The sequence below is a fragment of the Eutrigla gurnardus genome, assembly GCF_963514095.1.
Source record: "Eutrigla gurnardus genome assembly, chromosome: 10".
Lineage (NCBI taxonomy): Eukaryota > Metazoa > Chordata > Actinopteri > Perciformes > Triglidae > Eutrigla > Eutrigla gurnardus.
The window spans coordinates 12,992,705-13,015,891 of NC_139924.1; the positions used below are offsets into that span (position 1 = coordinate 12,992,705).

Consider the following 23,187-nt stretch of genomic DNA (forward strand, 5'->3'; position numbering starts at 1 on the left):
AATGGCATAAGTACACATTATGTTCAAATACTTAACAAAGAACACTTACAGAAAAATCATAAACAAGCATATATATATATATATATATATAAGACACCCATCCAGAAGATTAAAAGAGTAAAGAAAATGGTACGAGTAATTAATTACAATAGCAGAGATAAAACAAACAACATTCAGGCCATGTATTGCATGTGTTCTATGTGATGAGCATATATAGTAGGTGTAAATGAGTTGGATAGGAGGGTCGTGGTCCACCGATTAATAAGCCTCATTGTATTAGCAAGGCCACGATGGGGTTCCATCGTCTAATAAATATGGGTTTTTGGATCCTTGGCAAATATGTGATTTGGTCCTTCTGATAGAGGTCCCATAGTTTCTGGATCCACATGTTGTAAGTGGGATGATCTGGTTTCAGCCATTTAATTGTTATGCACTTCAAGGCTGCTGTATTTTATAAGGTACTTCTTACCCCCCCCCATCCAACCCCTCAGGTATTACTCCTAATAGTTCCACAGTAGGATCTTGTAGAATATCCTGTTGCAATACACCTCTTACGACATCGTTTTGTGACACACAGCAGAACATTACCAGGAGATACACTGTTTGTTTTTGCAACTTCACTGTTGAGGATCGTGATGTTTATTGTAACTGTAGTCTGCTTCCTTACGTTTGCTCCAAACCCTCAACAAAGCAGTCCGTGTTCACTTTTCTGTGGCACAATAACCTTCAGTAGTTTGGATAGGTCATCATTCAATTACATTTTTAATTCATTTATATAGCCCAATATCACAAATTTGCTTCAGAGGCATCAGCTTTACAATCCTTACAACATACGACATCCTCTCTCCCCCGACCCTCTCAACGGATATGGAAAAACTCCCTAAAAAGTGGATGACGCCTCAGGGAGAACAACTGAGGAGGGATCCCTCCCCCAGGGTGGACAGATGTTGAATAGATGTCATGTGTACAGAATAAACAACACAATAAAATTACAGCATAGTCGGGGACAATGAGCAACTACTGGTGGCTGCATTAGAGCCGAGGTAGTATTTTAAATTATTTTATCGGCAGTTGGGGGGAAAAAAAAGATTCTGATAATTGTAAAAATGTTGAATATCCCAGCAGATAATTGGCCAGGTTACCAATCAGTCGATCCCTGTACCCTATACTGAATAGCTGGAATTTTAACAATAATTGAGCCAGTTTACCACATGTTCTGTGTACAGGTTCCTCTTATACTTATGCAGTTTTCTCTTTCTACAGGCGTTTTGGAACTGGGTGGAGAATTACCCAGATGAGTTCACTATGCTTTACCAGCGACCACAGGCAGATATGGCAGGTATGAATGGATTCAAAACATTTAGACTGTATCTCTGCCCGTCTATACATCTACATCTTTGCTCATCAATCAAAAAAAACAACCAAATAAAGCATGTCATCAGATGGACAGGTGCACTCAGTAGAGTGCAGATCTCCGCCAAGTCTCTGCAATAAAATACTGCTGTATTGTGTGATTGAATGAACAGAACACACACTTGACTAATCCCATCTTTACTTATATGGAGGACTAAACCTGCCAATATAATAATAAATAAATGACTCATTAAATAAATTAATACATAAACAAGATAAAGAAAGAAATGTAGAAATGAGGGCTGTCAATTGATAAATTACGATTAATCACCATTCGTAAATATATAAGAAAAATTTAACTCACCAAACCCATCTTGGTTAGTCTTCCCACTTTTCAAACAATCACCGCCTCTGGTTTGGTCAAAGTAAATGCTTTATTCCCTGCATTAGATGTGAAGACATTCTGATGCTTCTGCTGCTTCTCTGACCTCCCGAGGTGTTTTTGGATAGTTTTGTTTCCATGGAATTTAAATTAGGGGTTTTACGACTCTAATGGTAAAAATGTACTTTAAAATGACTGTTTTTATTTATGGGATATGGAATTTAGCGACAAAGATGCTGCCATTTCTGGTTAAATACATTCTACTCTCTAACAACAGTGTACATCTTTGTAGGGATCCTTTTTCATTAACTATTACAATCATTAAAAACGAAAGTATCAAAATTGAAGGAGAGCAAACTGTGAGGAACTCCTGAACCCGACCAACATGTTCTCCACAGAGGAGATCCCTGCTGACATGGAGCATCCTGGACAGTATAACCCTGGCTATCACAGGGCTGACGCATCATGCAGCCAGGACAGGCACCCAAAATATAATGCAGTTTGATGCAACAGAATGCAAAATTAGTCATGAACATCACAGGCTCGCTCGCTCACTCACAAACGCACACACGAGTGATCACATCATTCTCCTGTAGGAGATAATGATAATAATCAAATGTATGTAGGCGCGGGTTGAAAGAATACTTATCTTCAAGGTCTTTATTTTTAGACTAGAAACACAGCTATTGTAATAGTCTGGAAAGAAAACAGGGTTTATAGAGAAGTCTCTCTGATAATATCGTTTTGTCTAATCGGATGAATAAATGTCATCACATTCATGCAAGAAACCTTAAACCCTTGGATCAGGATGACAAACACCCTCAAGTTAATCGAGGAGAATTTAAAACAAAATCATTGCAAGTGACAAGTGAAAATCGTCTATCTTGCTCTAATGGTACAGAAGTAAAAATAGAGACTGATTTTTGTTCAAAAATACAGGTATCATGTAGTTAAAAAAAATAGACTCACCCAATGTTGCCATTTTTAAAATGTATTTATCATTTATTTATGCAGGTAGACTTTATCATATTTAAGGTCATTTTATCAATTTACTGTAAAAAGACAAAATACATGTCCTATCTGTGACGCTCGACAGAATGTGAGGTAAAGTAATTACAGTATGTTTTATTGACATTTTAATTGAGCTTTATAATTGAGCATATTTTGATGACCAGCCACCTCTATATGAATAGTATGAGCAAATACCTGATGGTTCTATTGTCCCATGGTTAATAGCCTTCATACTGCCCGTCATTGGCACACATTCACTGGGTATTTAAACCCTTAAGGTATCATTTTCAGAGTTTCAGAGTGTGTTTTGTGCATGGCGGCCTAAGTAATTTCCTACCGTGCGTGTGTGTGTGTTCAGAAGCTGCAGAGAAGTTGTTTGACCTGGTCGACAGCTTTGCAGAGAGCGCCAAGAGGAAGGCAGCTGTGTGGCCTCTGCAAATCATCCTCCTCATCCTCTGTCCAGAGATCACACACACCATCTCTAAAGACACAGTGGAAGACAGCAAAGCCAACAAGGTGTGAGGGACACACACACACACACACACACACACACACACACACACACACACACACACACACACACACACACACACACACACACACACACACACACAGTGTCGAGCCTAATGCACACTTTTCCTGCTGTTGTTTCTGCAGAAACTGTTCTTGGACAGTTTACGGAAAGCGCTGGCAGGCCAGGGCGGCGGCAAGCAGCTGATGGAGAGCGCTGCCATCGCCTGTGTCAAACTGTGTAAAGCCTCCACCTACATCAACTGGGAGGATCACTCAACCATTTTCCTATTGGTCCAGTCCATCGTCATGGATCTCAAGGTCTGGCCAGTTACAGAAAATAGTTTTTTCTCTCTTCATGTTCATCTTCTTTGTATCTATTTATGTCAAATCAGCCAGATAATTAAATTATTTAACAATTTCAAAAAAAGTGAATTTCCTGATTATGATCCTTATGTAGGTTAAATGGATTTCAGGCAAAAGGATGCAGAAAGACATTTAGGGGAAGCAGGTTACATCTGGACAGGTTCCTAGTCTATCACAGCGCTGACATATAGATACATAGAGACAGACAACCATTCACACTCACATTCACAGCTTCAGGACATTTAAGTCCTGGTTTGCTTATTGTGACGAGTCTGGAGTATATATCTAGGAAATGTGCTTGTGAGTGACCTGAAGTGACCCGTGGTACTCCCTGTCCCACCAGGCTCTGCTGTTCAACCCAGCCAAGCCCTTTTGGAGGGGGGCGGGCAGCCAGAATGCTGACGTGGAGCTCATGATGGACTGCTTCGTCTCCTGTTTCCGCATCAATCCTCACAACAACCAGCACTTTAAGGTGGCCTGATGAACGCGATGTTAATATTAATATATATAACATGGAGCAGGTACGTAATATCAGTTGCTTGAGCCAATCCTGATGACTGTTTCCTCTTTGCCCTGAAGGTCTGTTTGGCCGCCACCTCCCCCTCCACCTTTCACTTTGTCCTGGTCAACTCGTTGAACAGAATTATCACCAACGTAAGCCTGCAGAGCTTCTTTACGTATAAGTAATGAAAACATTTTCATGCATTACATGTCTCTCACCCTGTGTTGTCTACTTTCAGTCCCATCTGGACTGGTGGCCTAAAATTGATGCGGTGTACTGCTACTCTGGAGAGCTCCGCTTTATGTTCTCAGACACCCTTAACCGGGTGACCCAGGGCGCCACCACCCACGCTTCACTACGCATGACCCCGGTGAGACCACAGTAACATGTTACATTACATTTTTGTTTGGGAAATCCTATAATGATCCAAAATGAACTGGTACTGATAATATCATTAATTGCACAGAACTGTGATGAGAACAGTAGCCAGTGTTTAAACTGTGATGGAGGTTCAAAAGGGATAGAAATGTGCAGAAAAGTAACAAAATAACACAGACTGCAAAGGAATGGAGCTGGCAACCTGCTTTATCTGAACGACCGGATGACTTAACATGGCAAATGCCTGAACATAGATGAGTAAATAGGGCTAACATCATCTGTCACAATTAGGGATGGGACCATGTAAGATTTTATCGTGGCTTGTGATCAATGACAATAAGTTAATTGTGGTGAATTTGCGTTATAGAAATTGTCACGAGTGACTTGAAATAGCTGTTGAGATCACTAGATAAAAAATAAAAAAAAACACAGGACGCAAAAAACGTGTGTGCGTGTGTAAATGTATATATGCGTGTGTGTGTGTGTGTATGTATGTATGTGTATATATATATGTGTGTGTGTATATGTTTATATGCGTGTGTGTGTGTGTGTGTTTGTGTGTGTGTGTGTATGTATATATGCGTGTGTGTGTATGTATGTGTGTGTATATATATGTGTGTGTGTATACGTATATATGTATATATGCGTGTGTGTGCCATTTAAAGCAACGTGCCTGAAGTCAACCCGAGTCCTCCGTGTTGTGTGCTGCTCTCCCACAGAGTCTGACATTCAAAGGGAAGATGACCACCAGCCTTAAGTTCAAAGAGAAAGCCACAGAACTGGACACTCGAAGTTACAAGTGCCTCCTTCTCGCTCTGGTCAAACTCATCCACGCTGACCCCAAACTCATGTTGCATGTGAGTTTGACACAGAATGTCAGAATGTGTATCATTTAATTATGACTCCTTTTCTTGAATGCAGTTTTTTTTTTACGCACCCATATAAGTTCGATATTTTGTATTTTGTTATTTTGTGTCAATCTCAATTAATTTCAACTGGAATGACAAACAACCTTCTTGAACGTGAACGTATGTGTTGTGTGTCAGAACCCAGTGAAGCAAGCTCCAGAGATGCAGAGCAGCACAGCAGAGCTCATCACCGGCCTGGTGCAGCTGTTACCTTTAACTAACACCACTCAGCTCTCACAAGAAGCCATGGAGGTCAGTGAACAAACCCACTCCTTCACTGAATGCATGACTTACAGTGTTCACACCAAATGTCCTGTCTGAGTTCATAACATCACACAGAAGTGCTCGTGATTTTATTGAGCTGGGAATAGCAAGACGCATGTTGGCTGGTTTACTACAGTGTTATGAGCCCTAAATAACTATTTAGGATATGGGTAAAAAGTAATGATGGTGATTTGTAAAATTTCTGAAGTCATGCTTTGTTATGTCTGTCTGTGCAACCTCATCTAGACTGAATAAATTAAGTTGCTTATTAAACCGGACCATGTATAACTTCTTCCCAAAATATGATTCAATATAGTCTGTGCATCACTCACCACTCAGTGAGGATTGTTATACCCCATACAGTGGACTCCCAAGTACACCACAACTCATCTGTAGTGTACAACCAACTGTCACGAGTAGTTCTGTGTGTTAAGTAGCTGCCAATCAGTGGAAAGAAATGGGTGTCGAGTGTGAACCCAGTAAAAGCAATTTACATTTTTTTGTTGTTGCTGTTTTTACTACTTTGGTATCATTTGTTTAACATTTATTCAGCATGTATTTATATTTTTGCTGTAAAACATACACTAACCACAAATGATTGTTTCTGTGTCCTCCTCCTGGTTCCTTGTCTTCCTCTCCTGTCTCCTATCTCCTGTCCTGCCTTCCTCTCCTGTCTCCTGTCTCCTGTCTCCAGGCTCTGTTAGTTCTGCACCAGCCAGAGACCATAGACATGTGGAATCCTGATGCCCCCATGGAGACGTTTTGGGACATCAGGTACCCAACAATCTTCTCAACTTTCCATGAAGAAGAGGGAGATCAGATTCCATGCTCTAATCTAAGATCTAATGCAGTCATACCCATAGAGTCTGCTGTGACTCTTTACAGCGTCAGATCCTTGTATTTTTAAACATTTTCATCACATTTAATTGATATAAAACGAACATTATCATTAGTCATTAGACTTTATCCCAGAAAGCACATTTTTAGTTGATATTTCTAACCTTGCTGTGCTTTGAGGTCTACAATAAAGATTGTGTCGTAAATCGCTGCAACTGATCTGAAAACACAGGTTGTGATGCGTGATATTGGAGGGCTTTTGCCTGATTTTAATGTGAATATATATAACATTCATGTGAGATGTTTCATTTAAAGTGTACTAACGACAGGTGTCACCGGTATTGTTAACTAGGACAGGTGTGATTTGAGTGGTTGAGAAACAGTTCTCAGTAGCAGAATATAGAGTGTGTTCAAACCTGATTAATGTGCTGGATTATGGTTGCTATGATACGTCATCACCCCACAGATGGACATTTTCATCAGGTTGATCAGTTTACGAGATATTGGGGTAAGCATTAGGATTTCATTATAACAACGTTCTTACTTTTTTGCTTCTGTCTTCAGTTCACAGGTGCTCTTCCTTGTTTGCCGCAAACTGATTGGCCAGCAACTGGTTAATGGGACAGAAGTTCTCAAATGGCTGAGGGAGATCCTCATCTGCAGGAACAAGTTTCTGCTCAAGAACAAGGTACAGGTCCGTTCCTTAACTCTATAATGATAACAACAATAATAATAACATGCCAACAACTGAACAAATGATGCAGTTCCTTCAGAACAATCGTGAGAATAAAATACTATGACTCAATATGGGCATGTAGATTTCTTCAGGCCTGCAATCTCAAGTCAAGTAAAACAGCTTCTTGTGTCGTGGCGAAGCATGTACATTTCCCAAATTGCCATGGTTTATGCCGTTCCAAGAAATCCCAAAAGACTTGCAGTTTGGCATGGTGAAGGTCTTGTGCTGAAAGGATTTGAGAGGGACTCCTTAAATCCCATAGGAGGAGTTATGTTCCATACCGGAAATTGGCTAAATGATGTCACATGACATCATCGTTAGAAGTATTGACTATTCCTTTGCAATATGGTGTTACATTAACTGGAGGCGCTCTGGAGCTTGATGGCCACACCCGAGCCCAATCAATTTAGAGCTTTGCCGTTTTCACCAGTTCTGACTTTTTCATACGTTTTTGAGCATCACAAGCACCTCTAAAACCTTTCAAAAACCAATAGTGCACCAAAAGTGCCCTTCCACTTTCAGTGCCAGGATAGAAAGCATTAAAAGAAACGAAAAAAGCAGACGAGCAGCTAGTATAGAAAAGGCATAACCAAGGTCATATTACACGTAACAGTTCATGTCAATGTCATGTTCTGCTGTCATGTTCGGCAGTGTAGTCCTCTAGGAGCCTGTTTCGCGGGCTGATCAGCAGGTTTTTGGTGTTGTTTATGCTCTGAACAGTTTAAGATTTGCTGTGGCAGCCTGTTTGTGAGAGAAGCGGTGTGTAAAATGTGTATTTGGTCTTTGATTGCTCCAGGAGTGTGCCACTATGGGTGGCGGCATCCCCATCTGCCGGCAGGCGCAGACGAAGCTGGAGGTGTCTCTCTACATGTTCCTGTGGAGTCCCGACACCGAGGCGGTCCTGGTGGCCATGTCATGTTTCCGCCACCTCTGTGAGGAGGCTGACATCCGCAGCGCTGCTGACGAGGTGCCCGTCCAGAACATCCTGCCCAACTACCCCACCTTCAGTGAACTGGCCTCCGTCAGCAACATGATGGGAACAGGTCAGTACTGCTAGTCTCTTACTCTTCAAGCTGACTTGGTTAGGTTCTCATACGGAGTGGTACAACTTAGCGAAGTTTTCAGCACTGCACCTCGTGTATTATATGTCAATGATGTTTCATTTTTATAATATAAACTGCTGATCTTTGAAAAACAAAAACACTTGACTGTCTGACAGGTGCGTTGGGGGAACTAGCTGCCCAAATATTGATTAAATGACGACATTAATTTCCCACCATCAGGTGGCAAAGCTATTCCAAGTGGATGCTGCACCTGCAGTTATATTTCAAAGAAAAACATTTTTGTTTGGTACACCAGAACATTATAATATGCCCATCCTGATATATGCACACTAGGCTTGGGCGATATTAGGGTATACCAGGGTATTCAGGTATCCCGACGATGGGATTTTCTGCTCATTCTTGTGTTGTAGTGACCAGTAGACGCCACCAGAGGTCACCTCTATAGTGTAACACAGTGTGCCAAACCACCGGTCTGCAGAGAAAAAAATCAATAACTTGCTCACTAATGTTTAATTTTGGGTGGGAATGTTGCCACAGACATGGAGATCCTATTTCAAAGCAGCAAGTACAAGCACTTTCTTTAGTGGGTCATATGATCAATCACCATTGTTTCAAGTTTTTTTAATATAATTAACAGTTTTGGCGCATGTTTCCCTCACACCGGTCCACGAAAATGTTGCCTGCGTGGTACCGGTCCGTGACGTAAAAAAGGTTGGGGACCACTAGTGCAACAGGCAGCTGAGGTCAGAAAGGTGGAAACTCAGTGTTTCCATCTTTTGTTGCCGAAAAGCTGATAGTTTACAGCAGGGATGTCAGTTTTGGTTAATTTAGAAAAGCTTAGTGTCCCTGAGTCACAATTATGGTGTTCCTAATTAGGCCATATCCCAATTAGGCAGGGGACGACAGTAAAATGTCATGTCACAATTCTCCTGCTAAAATATTTTGTGTCACAGATAAGACATCTTTTTTAGTGAAAAACAATCGATAATCTTCCTGCATAAATAAAAAATAAATACATGCATTTTTCTATCCTGTAGTTTTTTAAATTAGACTCCATTTCCGCTTCTCTATCATGATAGTGAGCTAGACAGCTTTTTCAAGTCACTTGTGACAATATTTACAATTATCCTCATAACTGTGATCAATTTATTGTGATTGATGTTTTTTATTGTGATCCGCAATAACATCGTCCCATCCCTACTCCTATTCTACCAGATAATGGCTCCAGACTATGGATATTAGCTGATATAATGGGTATTTTGAAAGTATGGCGCATAAAATGGTGCATAAAATTCCCAGTTGTAGCGCTGAGTTCAATGTAATTCCTCTCTCTGAGATTTTGTACAAATTCTGTAGGTTTAACAGTTGTGGTTTCATTTCCACAGGCCGGTCCACATTGCAGAAGCGGGTGATGGCGTTGCTAAGGAGGATAGAGCACCCTACCCCAGGAAACATTGAGGTAACGTTGAGTTCAACTCTAGCAACTCAGTTTTCCCTCACCTCTGTTCGTGCACTATTATAATTTGATTGTCTATTCATCCACTTTCAGGCTTGGGAGGACACATATACTAAATGGGACCAGGTCACCAAACAGATTCTCAACTTTCCTAAAAACAAGGCAGATGATGGGCAGGTAAGCATGTTAAAGAAGCTACCGTAGAGTGATGGAGTTATGATCTAATATGATATGATGGCATTGGTTTGATCTAAGGAGGTGTCGGATGTTTGCTCCATGTTTAAAGACATCCTGACTGACCAGCAACATGGCGTGGCGATGTAATCCATTCCTGGTCATTCCTCTTATCCTCACAGATGTTGCCTCTCCGGTGTTGTGCTCCTGTCGTTCAGTGCCTCTTTGTCTCCCCACAGCAGGAGTGGATCAACATGACGGGCTTCCTGTGTGCTCTGGGTGGCGTGTGTCTCCAGCAGCGCAGCACCCCCGGCCCAGCCACCTACAGCCCACCTATGGGCCCCATGAGCGAGCGCAAACACTCCATGATCTCCATGGGGCCCTGTGATGTGTCTAACCCCGTGGCCTCAGCCTCCTCCTGCTCCTCATCGGCATCCAGCGAGACGCCCGTCAGCCGCTTCCTGGACCGGCTGCTGGCCCTTCTGGTCTGTGGCCACGACAGGGTCGGCCTCCACGTTCGCACTAACGTGAAAGACCTGCTGGGTCTGGAGCTCAGCCCCGCTCTCTACCCCATGCTTTTCAATAAGCTGAGGAACAGCATCGGCAAGTTCTTTGACACGCAGGGACCGGTGAGTGGAGGCAGTGTTTTTAGCAGCTCTTCAAAATCACACTTTGGCGTGCACCATGATGATTCTAGTAGATATTAAATATAAAATATTAACTTCATTCCAAATCTGCCTGTATTGATACACTATTGGATTAATTAAAAAAATAGTAATCCATGTCCGATCCAATCGAACACAATTTCCTATTCTTATCCAAGATCAGCTGTTTTGTATTGGTTTGCTTTTATCTATTTTTTTGTGTGAAATGTACTAAGTAGTTCTCCTGTTTCCAGGTTCCTATCAATGACACTAACACCCAGTTTGTGGAGCAGACCATAGCCATCATGAAGAACCTGTTAGATAACCACACAGAGGGCAGTTCTGAACACCTGGGACAGGCTAGCATCGAGACCATGATGCTCAACCTGGTCAGGTCAGTAGCTGTCAGTGAGTGAGTGAGTGAGTGATGCAGTTATACCATTGGTTTGTCAAGTTGGAGTTTCCCTATTGGCCGTTGCCTTTTCAGAATGTATAGGTGCGGTTTCTGTTTTCTGTTACAATTTTCCCACTTCTTCAACACACATGGTATTGCAGAAAAGTATCCATACTCATCTCGAAAGCCTCATTAGAGAGAGAGCTTTAAAATATTATAATCTCTGTTGCTTTCAGTTTTTATGCGACAGCCATGGCCGGAGTTATTAGCAAATGTTTATGGTATGATAACGATCACATTTCATATACCGTGGTGTATTGCTGCAACCCCAGCCACGAGGATGCCCTAAACAATGCGCATGACATCAAATGTAAAAGCTATGGGGAAACAGAAAAGGCCCCGGAGAAGAGAACGGAAAACCAGTCAGCATCGAGTGGGAAGGGGTCGAAGTCACTGACCAGAAATCAGTGGAGGGCCACAGAGAGATCAAGCATGGCATTCTCATCGGACTCCAGAAGCCATATTTGAACTGAGACTGGGTTAATGCAGGGTGCGTTAACCCAGTCTCAGTTCAAATATGGCTTCTGGAGTCAGATGAGAATGTCATACATACGACAAAACATGGTGCCATGTGTCTTGATTTGATTAAATACCAGTCATACATTGAAACATTTTATTAATGTGATGTGTTGTAGTAATTTAAGGGCACCCTTGATGCAGGCAACAGGCAGGCAGCCAAACTGAAATAGTGGGTATTTTTCATCGAGCCATCTTATGAGCCTGGTGGTCAGGTCCACTACTCCACTCTGAGTCTGAGAACTGAACCAGATACTGGTCCAGCCCAGCGAAGAGGGAACCTTACTGGTCAACAGATGTAAGACCAACAGATTCTGCCTCAATCTGTTGGATGTTGGCAAACATCACAGCATTGCTTTTGATCGTATGGTGACTTAAAGGACAAAGTGTTCTGAGGTTATTGACCTGTGCTCCATCCCTCAGGTATGTGCGCATCCTGGGCAACGCCGTCCATGCAATCCAGATCAAAACCAAGCTGTGCCAGCTGGTGGAGGTGATGATGGAGAGACGAGATGACTTGTCCTTCTGCCAGGAAATGAAGTTCAGGTCAGTGACGGCACGCATGACGTTTACAGGTCAATGACAGCCAACTCTACGAATCAACATCAGGTTTTTATTCATTCATTTTGTTAGGATAAGCACGAAGATATGATTAAAACTTATAAAATGACACTCAAGTACACTGGAATCACAGACGCATCTTTTCAACCAAATCATCTAAATAAAGGATCATAAATCTTAAGGTTTCCCTGTAAATACAGAATAAGTAGAAATGTATTATTGTATCCTGCATTTTCAGGTTCTATTTTTAACTTCTCAACCATAATTGTGAACTAGACAACTTTTTCAAGTCGCTTATGACGATATTTATGATTATCCTGCCAAATAAACCACATCAACTTATTGGGATCTCGTCCCATCCCTGGATTTATGTTTCCCTCTTCTTCACTGCCCTCTACTTCAGATACTCATTTATTTCTCCTGGGTCAGTTTGGAAGGTTTCACTCATGCTGCTGTCGTTTGTAGGAACAAGATGGTGGAGTACCTGACCGACTGGGTGATGGGAACCTCCAACCAAGCTGCTGATGATGACATCAAGTGTCTGACAAGGTGCAGCCCGGTTGCATGTTAACTAATGCATTGTAAGGAGCTGAGAGAGCTCCCTCCTCACTATTGTGTGCTTCCTGTGTGTGTATGTTTGTGTGCCTGTGCAGGGACCTGGACCAGGCCAGTATGGAGGCAGTTGTGTCTCTGTTAGCTGGTCTTCCCCTTCAGCCAGAGGAGGGAGATGGAGTAGAACTGATGGAGGCCAAATCTCAGCTCTTCCTCAAGTAAGAACACCGGTGCACTCCTGAAGGGCGATGGATGTAACATATGATCAGAAATTAATATTAACTGAAGATGACATGTCTGGATGTTCTCAGTCATCCAGGTCCTGGTAATCCTTAGGCATTTTTACACGGACATCCTGCCATTATCACAGAAAGAAGACCCCTCAATATATTTATACTGAACTTTGCGGTTTAACGCTGCATAGCGCCACAATGGTGTCTCCCCCAACTGCATGGGCATATCTTTTCTAATGAATGTGTTCTTTGTGGTGCTGTCCAGGTACTTCACACTGTTCATGAACCTGCTGAACGACTGCAGTGAGGTGGAAGATGAGGGTCAGTCAGTGGGGGGACGAAAGAGAGGAATGTCACGCCGTCTGGCCTCCCTCCGCCATTGCACCGTCCTGGCCATGTCCAATCTGCTCAACGCTAACGTGGACAGTGGCCTCATGCACTCTATCGGTGAGTCGGCCACAACCGCCACTGGTCGTAGCGTTTGAGAAGTTTTGCTTTGGTCATAGAAGTTACCAACAGAGTGTTCCCGTTCCTCCTCCAGGTCTGGGCTACCACAAGGACCTCCAGACTCGAGCCACCTTCATGGAAGTGCTGACCAAGATCCTGCAGCAGGGAACGGAGTTTGACACCCTGGCAGAGACGGTTCTGGCTGACCGCTTTGAGAGGCTGGTGGAGCTGGTCACCATGATGGGAGACCAGGGAGAGCTGCCCATTGCCATGGCACTGGCTAATGTGGTTCCTGGGTCCCAGTGGGTGTGTACCTCTTCTTGATTAAGGATTGGTTTCAAAAACACTGGGCACACAACTTAAATACCACCGCTCAACTTGGAGTATGTGATCAGAGTTGTAATGTTTTTATCCTTAACGGTTTTATTGATCACTCAGCACAGGTATATTGTAAAACAATACATAACTTTACTTTATGTGGAATAAAAGTCTAAAAGGTTGACTTATATCCATAAAACCTTCCAGCTTTGATGTGCATGTGTTTGTTGTATTTCCAGGATGAGCTGGCCCGAGTCCTGGTGACGCTGTTTGACTCCCGCCACCTCCTCTACCAGCTGCTGTGGAACATGTTCTCCAAAGAGGTGGAGCTGGCCGACTCCATGCAGACTCTCTTCAGAGGAAACAGCCTGGCCAGTAAAATAATGACCTTCTGTTTCAAGGTAGAAAACACAGAACGACTCCTTCCATGAAATAATTAGAAATACCTAATTCTGGGGCAGCCGGTGGTGCAGTGGTTAGGGCAGCCGCCCATGTACAATGTCTTCTCCCTCTCTCTCCCTGTTTGCACACTGTCTGTATAAAAATAATAAAAGGCTTGAACGGCGCTCTAGCCGAAAAAATAATCTTTAAAAAAAAGAAATGCCTAAGTCGTGCCTCAAACATCACCCTAATAGGGCATGTTGTAAGTATGTCAACTGTATATTGTGTTGTCTTGTAGGTTTATGGGGCAGCATACCTGCAGAAGCTACTAGAGCCTTTATTAAGAGGGGTCATCAACACCCCTGAACACATCAGCTTTGAGGTGGACCCCACCAGGTAAGCATCTGAATCCCTACTCTGATGATGTATAGTAGATGTAATATAACCCAATTTTCCCCTGGGTATCAATGCATTTCTGATTCTGACATATACTTGGAGATATGACAGTAAATGATGTGTCGACGGTCTCTCATCTGCGTGATGCTTTCAAATGCTCCACACTGAAAGGAAGTCTGTCGTTTTCCCTCATTCACGGTCACTTTGCTTCTTGATTACTTGCTCTTCTTCACTTCCATTAGTTTTGTTTCTTTTTCTCGGGACTGGAAGATGAATGGTCTTCTTTCTCTGCCTTTTTATCCTCCATTGTGAGTCAGCAGTAATGAAACGTACCTGGCTGCGCCAGTCAAACACTTTAGGCTAGAGGGAGCCTGACTCAGCAGTTGGAAGTTACCGATTTCTGATTACAATGAAACGCAGCATACTCCGTATTAATTTACCATAATGTAACAATTACTTGAACAATGCCACTATCTTGTGGATACAATCTGATATGGAAGTTTCCCATGAAATATTGACAAAAAATGTAAATCTTCACTGATTGTCCGCAGATGTTACATTTGCTGTCTCGCATCACAGCACCAAAAACACCTGCACACTTTCTAGGTCATGTGACCAGCCTAAATATGTTGTATTGTTAATTATGATTTACTGTGTTTGGGTAGAAGAGTGTGGAAAATGGATATGTAGGAGCTTTACATTTCCCCTCTGCTGATAATTATAAATTGTGTTTTTGGAGGTGAGGGATATGCCCAGAGGGAGTGGCTATTAGTTTAAACAATAGATTATATATTGTAGTTGGCGATAGAAAAGTCTTGGTGTGGTTACAGAGGAGTTAACAGCTATGGGGTGTCCAGACTGCAAAATGGAATTACACTGTTTTTTCCCTGCGTTGAAGTGTAAGATTTATTGAGGAACTCCAGTCAGTCCTGTTTTTTTTTTTTTTGTATATAGTATTTTCCACTTTTTCAAATTTGTCCATCTTTTGTAAATATTTTCACTCTTTTCACGTTGGCAGGCCAGCATAATAAATTACACCATTGACACATTTCCGACTACGCCAGTGTTTTTGCAAGTCAAGTTTTGTGTTTGGATTAGAACCCTGAAGAATCCCACTGGAACTGTGAACACAGTTACTTTACAGTTCCTACTTATTACTAACAAGTTGGACTCATAAGTGACCAGCGTTATAAGACAATATCTGTGTGTGTGTCTCATCAGGCTGGAACAAGGTGAGAACCTGGAAGAGAACCAGAGGAACCTGCTGCAGATCACCGAGCGGTTCTTCCAGGCCATCATCAGTTCCTCCAGCGAGTTCCCCCCACAGCTCCGCAGTGTCTGCCACTGTCTTTACCAGGTAGATCTCCCCCCTCCTCCCCCCCTCTCACTCCACCACGGCGCCCAGCTGCTCACCCAGCCTCTCTGCCCCTACCTATTTGTGCAGTATCACTTACACATTTCAAGCTCCTGCCTCTCTCTCTACATACCTTTTAACTACATACATGCTGCTGGACCAATACAGCCAGACCTTTCTGTTTCCACGTGCTCAGTGTTTCGACATTTTAGATCCAGGACACTGAGGTGATTCTAAAACATGACCTTGTTTTCCTAGTTTTTGCCATTGTGACAATTAATTGTTCACTTTCCTCACTTAAGTTCATCAGAAGTGCTGCTTTCCAGTTGACACATTATATAAGCAGCAGGAATACTACCCAAATAGGAATGCAGCCAACAATGAAAAGTGTCTTTGCAATTACATAAAGTATTGAAAAAAATGCCCATTATCATTTCCGAAAGCCCCGGGGTGATATTAAGATTTTTGATCAAAAATCTGATCAAAACATGAACTCAATTTGAAGACAAAGAGAAATACATTTGCAATTGGTTAATATTTGGCATGTTTTTGCTTGCAAGATGACTTTAATATGTTATCAGTTGGTAAATTGTTGTTCAATTGATCAAGCATTTCTTCAGATTAAGCACGTTGTAGGCAGAAGGCACGACCAGAAAAAAAAGGATGTTACAAACACTAACATGCTATAAACGCGTTAGAAACACTAACATGCTATAAACGCCTTAGAAACACTAACATGCTATAAACGCCTTAGAAACACTAACATAACAGCATAAGAGCAGCTGTTATTGTAAATGCCTGTGATCCAGTGCTATTGTCCAGATATCATATCCTGATACAGATCACATGTTTATACCACATGGGGATGACTGATGGTGGCAAAAACTAGTAAAATGGGCTCTGGTTGAAGAAAACCAAGTTCGGATGGGTTAAAACAGGTTTCATTGACTATTGGATAACATGTGATGGTGAATCACACTGCAGTGATTCATGCGATGGTGAACACATTGTGAGTAAGTAAATAAAACGCACACAATTATAAAGTAATTCTCTCATGGGGGAAAAAAAAGTGTGATCACACCTAATCCGTTGCATTGTCATGATATCAGCATCTCTACTCTACTTGGTGCATCTGTTGGATGGTGGAAGAAAAGATCATCCGCACTCTTCCTGCCATATCAGCAAATCATTATTAGGATCTCAAATAACTGCGAAAAACGGGAGGATTCTGTGCCTTTATTTTGTCATAGACAGCAGTAGAGAGATGACAGGAAACAAGGGGGGAGAGACAGATGGGAACAACATGCAACAAAGGTCTCGGGCCGGATGTGAACTACAGAACCGTAACCTCAAGACCAGCAGGGCGCTCCCTGGAGAGAGACTTACAACTCAAAGAAATGCATACATTAGATTAGCCAAGCAGGGAACTGAGCTAAGCATTCCAGTTTTTAATCCATGGATGCAGGTGTGGTTTAACTTCTGGTCTTTTACAAAAAGCCATACTCACCTCCGATAATAAAGTTGCTTGATGTTATGAACACTGAAATGTGATGTTTTCAACAATAAATACCATCCGCTTCCATTTTGCTGCTGTACACTCATCTCACAGAGTATCACAGCCGTTGTCAGATCAGTGCAGATATCTTCCATATCTCATGCTTTCTTTGTCCATCAAAATGGATTTCTTTTTGCAGAAAACATCCAAACCCGGCAGCTCCATGTAGACCTTTCCATTTAACCATGAGTTTTAATATGGAGCTCAAATGAAAAAATTATTTCCAATTAAAAATGTTGGTCCCTACTGTCCATGCCCAAAACTGATGGATTAGGTGTGATCACAGCAACTGACTGGCCTGTATCACCGTATATATTTACCAAATACTATTGTAGTGTGAACTCAATATACACACACACACACACACACACTTTCCACGTCTTCTCCACCTGAATGTCAGCCTCACACTGCTGTTGCAGCTGCTGATGCTGCTGCTGCTGCTATCTCAGCTGCTATCTCGGCCTTACCACAGTGGAAAGGAAGCTCCTCAGCTCCGTCTACTCACGCTCAACAACTGAATGAATTTATCAAGGTGTTACACGTATTGCTAATTCAGAACGCTTCACACCCACACATACAAATGTTGTATTTTCCATGTGTTGACATCTTTGATTTCTCATTCTTTCCTTCTTGGATTTCCTTTTGCAACTGTGTAGGCACACACACGCACTAACGCAGTCCGCTGAAGTCAAACCACGCTAGCGCATGCATGGATACGCTTTAGACCCCTGAGCAGCGATGAACACTTTTCTAACGGCAGCTTTGATTTTCCTGTGTTTTACTAGATGTGAATGTGCGTACATGTTGAATGGTTAGGGCTGTGCTGCCTGTGTGTGCCTGTGTGTGTGTGTGTGTGGGTGCGTGTGTGTGTGTAGCTGGTGCTGTGACCATGATTGTGCTCATCTCTGTTCTGTAGGCTACTTGCCACTCTCTACTGAGTAAAGCAACAGTAAAAGAAAAAAAGGAAAACAAAAAAGCAGTAAGTTTGGAGAATCTATTTTCCCTCAGACACTTTCCCCCTAAACCAAAAAAGCTTTTTTTGCATTTTATCCATTTTATTTATTCATTTTTTTATATACAGTTTTGATTTGGTGTGTCTCTGGAAATGTTTTATTCTTTTCTTCATATCAGCTTTGTCTACAACCCTCTCTTAAAATCATTGTACTAATATCAGCACCATTTGATGTATTTTCAATTAACAGTTTCCAGGAAACCGTGGCATTTTCTTTTTGTCTTTTCTTTCTGGACTGGTGTTTACTCTCCAGGAGACATTTTCTCAGAACATTTCATCTGCACTCAAATCATGGTTTTTCATCTTTTTATGACTTATTTTAATAAGTCAACCGCCCCAACACACACACACACACACACACACACACACACACACACACCTACCTGCGTGCCTCACTATATAAACGACATGAATGGTCCTGATGAAATATTCTGAAAAACTGGCCTTCCTCTGTCATGGGTTGGATTCTTCGGCTGAATGGTCTCTCTTTTCTCCACCATATGTTTAGGGCAGTGTGCTTTGAATTTAGGAGTGATTTACTTTTTATTTTTCTCCAGTGCCCTCCCACAAAACCGTGTCACTCACTTGAGAATTGAAATGCTCATTGGCAGATTTGCTCTTGCTTAAACTCTTTTGCTTGACTCTCAGTGCTCACACCCAACATGTCTCTCTTTCTCAATGATCAAATACAAAGAAGCCCCACCTAAAATGACCTCTATATTTGATTGGTTATGAAGCAACAGTGTTGATGTACGTTATTAAAGCATTAGAGTGGCTGTGTTGCCAGTGAGGATTCCTTTCATTTTGGCTTTGAGTTAAGTTAGTTACAGGATTGAAAGCTATGATCAGTAAGAGATCCATAGCATCAATAGAATAAGAACTCAGTAAATCATAGGCATTTCTACTAGAGGAGGATTGGGGCTTAATGGCAAAGTTGCAAAGTAAACATACTGGTATATAAACATGACACCTGAGGAAGTTACTGTACTGTAATTGTTGAGGTCACTGGAGAAAATGCAGCACCATTGACAAGCTCTATTAATTTGCCTTTACATTCTCACCCTGACCTAGTGTTGAGTTATGTTCACACCAGACGTGAAGCTAATTTTCGCCTTCATGACGCCAACAAGGTTTCATCAATCATGGCTGAAATAACCTTTATTGCTGCGTTGTACATGTTGTGAAGTCCCAACTACACCAGGAAACCAAATGCCGTCCTGTCTTGAATTCTTAACATCATCCCGAGGTACTCGGTGGATTTCACTGAGCTGTACTCACTGTGGAAAAACAAGACACATCAGCGGGTTTACTACAGCGATATGAACCCAAAACAAACAATTTTGTTGTGATTTAATTGCAATAAATGGATAAAAAGGATTCTGAAATAACTACATAAAGACAACAATTTATAAAAAAGTCCAAAGTCATGGTTTAAGTCTGTCTGCAAGACGACAAGCAAACAACCTTTAAAATGCTTGATTTCTGAATGGAGTTTGGATCTATCAGAGCTACACTTTGCTAACATATTAGCTGCTCCATCAATACGTAAAATAACATCATCTAGACATCGATATGGCAGTGACCTTGTTGTTTGTACGATAGACAGTCTCTGGTTTCTACACATAGTTACGAATATGAGGTTCTATCGTAGAGCTCTGGGAGACCAAAAGCTGCTACCATATATCTTCTCTCCATTTCTGATTGATGACAGGAGGAGAATCTCAACACGGCTTCATGCAAATATTTTGCTCCAGTTGAGCGTCAATTTCAACTCGATTCACTTTGCGTTTGGTGTGAACACCCTTTAGAGCATTCTATGAGCATCCGACCGGAGAGCTAGCGGAGAACATAAATGCATTGTCGAAGAGATACCTGCATGAGCTGAATGTGAGGCAAAGGCTGGTGTCCGCTGCAACGCTTATCTTTACATGGAAGGGACAAAAGAAAACGGTTCGGGACAGCAAGGGGGCGGAGACGTTTATTCAAGATGTGGCATAGAGGACCATGGCAGTCGATATTGAAAACATGAGGAAGTATGGTAACTTATATGATGGTTGTGTATAGGGCCAATGTGGTTAGTCAGTTGATTTGAGTTACTTTGCACAGGGTTATGTTCTTTTTGTACATGTATAGACTGTTTATTTGAGTAGGCCTGATAATGTTTTGGACAACCTTATTTTGACACTATTACTGACATTGTAGTTACAGTCCCAGGGTATTTATAGGTTTGACGATGATGGCTAACAGGTACATTTAACAGTGCTTGGGATAGTTTGAGTTGTGTAATTAGGTGGCTTTGTGGTACATGGAAGGCTACAGTGTGGCATTAAAATTGGGGAACACCAATGTTTGCTGACAGTGGGTTTGTTCAAGATGCCCCGTTTGTCTGCCAAGCCCTAATTGTCTATTTTGAGATTAAATTGGGGGGCAGTACAGTAGAGGCGAAGGATGAGGTCACCATGAAGTAGCCCCACCCTCCCCCTGCCGGCTATCACAACCGCCCTCCAAGACCTTATGGGTGTATGTGGTGGGACACAGTGGGACAGGTAGGGGGCGTGTCATAGAGAAGGAGGCACGGGTGGATCCCCACCACCAGGCTGCAACCCCGCATCTCCAGGAGAGGAGGGGGAAGGCACGAGCCCCAGGTCACCCATCCCTAAACTAAACCCTGGATCTGTCGAGGGGTAGAGCCACCATCCAACAAGGTGGCAGCAACCCCTGTACCCATCAGGTACATCACCCAAGAGCAAAAATGTGAATGTGTGTGTAATCATATGTGAAACATGCGTGTGTGAGTGTGCGCGTTTGTCAGCGTGTGTACGATTTGTAAATAGTGTTGGACATAATACAAAGAGAGGCTTGATGTGATCATGTAGAAATAACACATACAAGAGGGAAACAAGTGCACAGGGGAAAGAGAAAATGAGAAAGAAACAAAGTGAGCCTGTGGTAGACTCTGCTAGTGGGGTTTGGGTGGTGAATCCGGTGGAAGGTGACGGTCTTCACGGTGTCTGGAGGGAGTTTTGCTGTTGTAGAAAAGCCTTTTTCCGTCTCCGCTGGGTTTTCCTCCGGATCTTCCTCCGGGTCTTCCTCTGCCCGCTCAGGTCTTCCCGAGAAGACCAAAATATCCCCCATGCCTCTAACTTGTTTGTCTAGAATCATCGTTTTTCCTTTTTTTTTTTTCCTTTTGAGAGAAGTGAAACACCATCAGTGAGGGGTTTTACAGACTCTCTGAGGATTCTGTTGCTGGCTGAACTCCAGAGAGTCCTGCAAGGCCTCAAACTCTCTGTGGGCAACGAAAACTTTATGGTTCCGACTAAAGCAAACGGAATGATAAAACAGTGACTGGGAAGGAAGACTTTAGTATTTGAGCCCTGATCAATGGAATTTGGACTGTGTTATGCAATATATACCCACCTAACATTGAAGATTGAATGATCTCAAGATGATTGATAAAGTGATAGGAAATATGGAGGATCAAGTTCTACTGGGAGGGATTTTGAACCAGGTAATGGATGATTGATAAGAGTAAGCCCAGTGGTAAATCTTCACCCAGGGATATAGCTGCAATCCAGATGTTGGCAATGGAATTGAGTTCAGTGGATATATGGAGATTAGTGACTCCACGTGAGAGAGAATACACATTTTACCCTCACTGCCACAAGTCTCATTCTTCTGATATCGAATGCGTTAATAGACTCGGTAGTGGACCGCTCCGTGACCACGGAACAGTGGATTTGCATGTTGACTTGAATACAGATAAGGTTAAAAGAGGTTGTTGGAGGCTTAATACTACGTTGCTTCAAGATGAATCATTTAGCAACACATTGTCAGAGGATCATAAATCCTGAAATGAATATTGGTTCCACAGGAAAAATGTCCTCTGTTTGGGAAGCATCAAATGCATATATAAGAGGGAATATCATTGCTCACTCTTAAAAAGTAAAGGAAGAGAATGAAAGAATGAAAAAACTTTAGATGAAGAAGAAGTTTCTGGCAAGTCACCAGGTTTGGCTGGCTTCCCGGTTTAATATTAAGAAATATTTTGTGTGTACTTTCACACTTTTGTGTGAAACGGGCTCTTTTCCTGATACATTTAATGAAGCTTTAATTTCTCTTATCCCTAAAAAGGACAGCAATACTTCAGACCCATCTGATTTCAGACCTGTAAGTCTCCTTGCGGTAGATTGTAGGACACTGGCATAAAATACAACAAGGCATTATAAATGGTCAGTAGGTTTTATTAAAAACAGACTGAACTGAACTCTGCAGAAGTAACTGTCGATTCTGCAGCTTCTCACGTGTCACAAACAGCCCTGATAAGCTTTAAAGAAAGATGTGATTTTTTATCTTTCACCCGTACGGCTCGGCAACCGCTTTGCACCACAACTCATGGCTCTGCATCTGTCATCCACCTTCTTTTTTTCTGATCACGTCCAGTTTTCATCCTTCACCAACGAAGAGGAGACAGTTGGTTTGCTTGTCTTGCTCTTCCTCTTTGTTGGGCTGTAACTGGACTAAGAATCTGGTTACAGCCCAAAATGACCTGGGATTGTTTCTAAGTCTCTCTTCATATGTCTTCTTCCACCGCTCCTCCTTCTGAACCCGACATCTTTTACTGTTTTGGCCATGGATCACCTTCCTCTGCTCTGTTACACACAATGATTCATGTTTATTTTTGTTATTTTCATCATTCCCTTCTTTGCTCTTTCATGTACTGAAATCCATTTCAATATTTCTTCTTTCCCTTTGCTCAAACCTCTCTATTCTGTTCCATCTGTTCTACATTTCCCCTTTGTTTTCCCTTCCTTTGTCTTCCCTTG

The 23,187-nt window shown here is 42.2% G+C and overlaps 1 protein-coding gene across 5 annotated transcripts in view; it reads left to right on the forward strand.

The window, feature by feature from the left end:
• LOC311019999 (neurofibromin) overlaps positions 1-23,187 on the forward strand; it is a 65,798-nt gene that overhangs the window by 10,649 nt on the left and 31,962 nt on the right. For 2 of the 5 annotated variants that reach the window (XM_084019706.1, XM_084019710.1), the window contains exons 7-30: positions 1,264-1,339; positions 3,105-3,262; positions 3,404-3,577; positions 3,966-4,094; positions 4,202-4,276; positions 4,363-4,494; positions 5,222-5,359; positions 5,549-5,662; positions 6,369-6,448; positions 7,076-7,199; positions 8,044-8,290; positions 9,697-9,770; positions 9,861-9,944; positions 10,181-10,570; positions 10,840-10,979; positions 11,979-12,101; positions 12,582-12,665; positions 12,770-12,886; positions 13,167-13,348; positions 13,443-13,654; positions 13,906-14,067; positions 14,346-14,443; positions 15,665-15,800; positions 18,269-18,331. In XM_084019706.1, coding sequence (XP_083875832.1) covers positions 1,264-1,339; positions 3,105-3,262; positions 3,404-3,577; positions 3,966-4,094; positions 4,202-4,276; positions 4,363-4,494; positions 5,222-5,359; positions 5,549-5,662; positions 6,369-6,448; positions 7,076-7,199; positions 8,044-8,290; positions 9,697-9,770; positions 9,861-9,944; positions 10,181-10,570; positions 10,840-10,979; positions 11,979-12,101; positions 12,582-12,665; positions 12,770-12,886; positions 13,167-13,348; positions 13,443-13,654; positions 13,906-14,067; positions 14,346-14,443; positions 15,665-15,800; positions 18,269-18,331 — 3,312 coding nt within the window. The remainder of the gene's footprint in view (positions 1-1,263; positions 1,340-3,104; positions 3,263-3,403; positions 3,578-3,965; positions 4,095-4,201; positions 4,277-4,362; positions 4,495-5,221; positions 5,360-5,548; positions 5,663-6,368; positions 6,449-7,075; positions 7,200-8,043; positions 8,291-9,696; positions 9,771-9,860; positions 9,945-10,180; positions 10,571-10,839; positions 10,980-11,978; positions 12,102-12,581; positions 12,666-12,769; positions 12,887-13,166; positions 13,349-13,442; positions 13,655-13,905; positions 14,068-14,345; positions 14,444-15,664; positions 15,801-18,268; positions 18,332-23,187) is intronic. The other 3 variants (XM_084019707.1, XM_084019709.1, XM_084019708.1) reach the window with 3 other exon arrangements.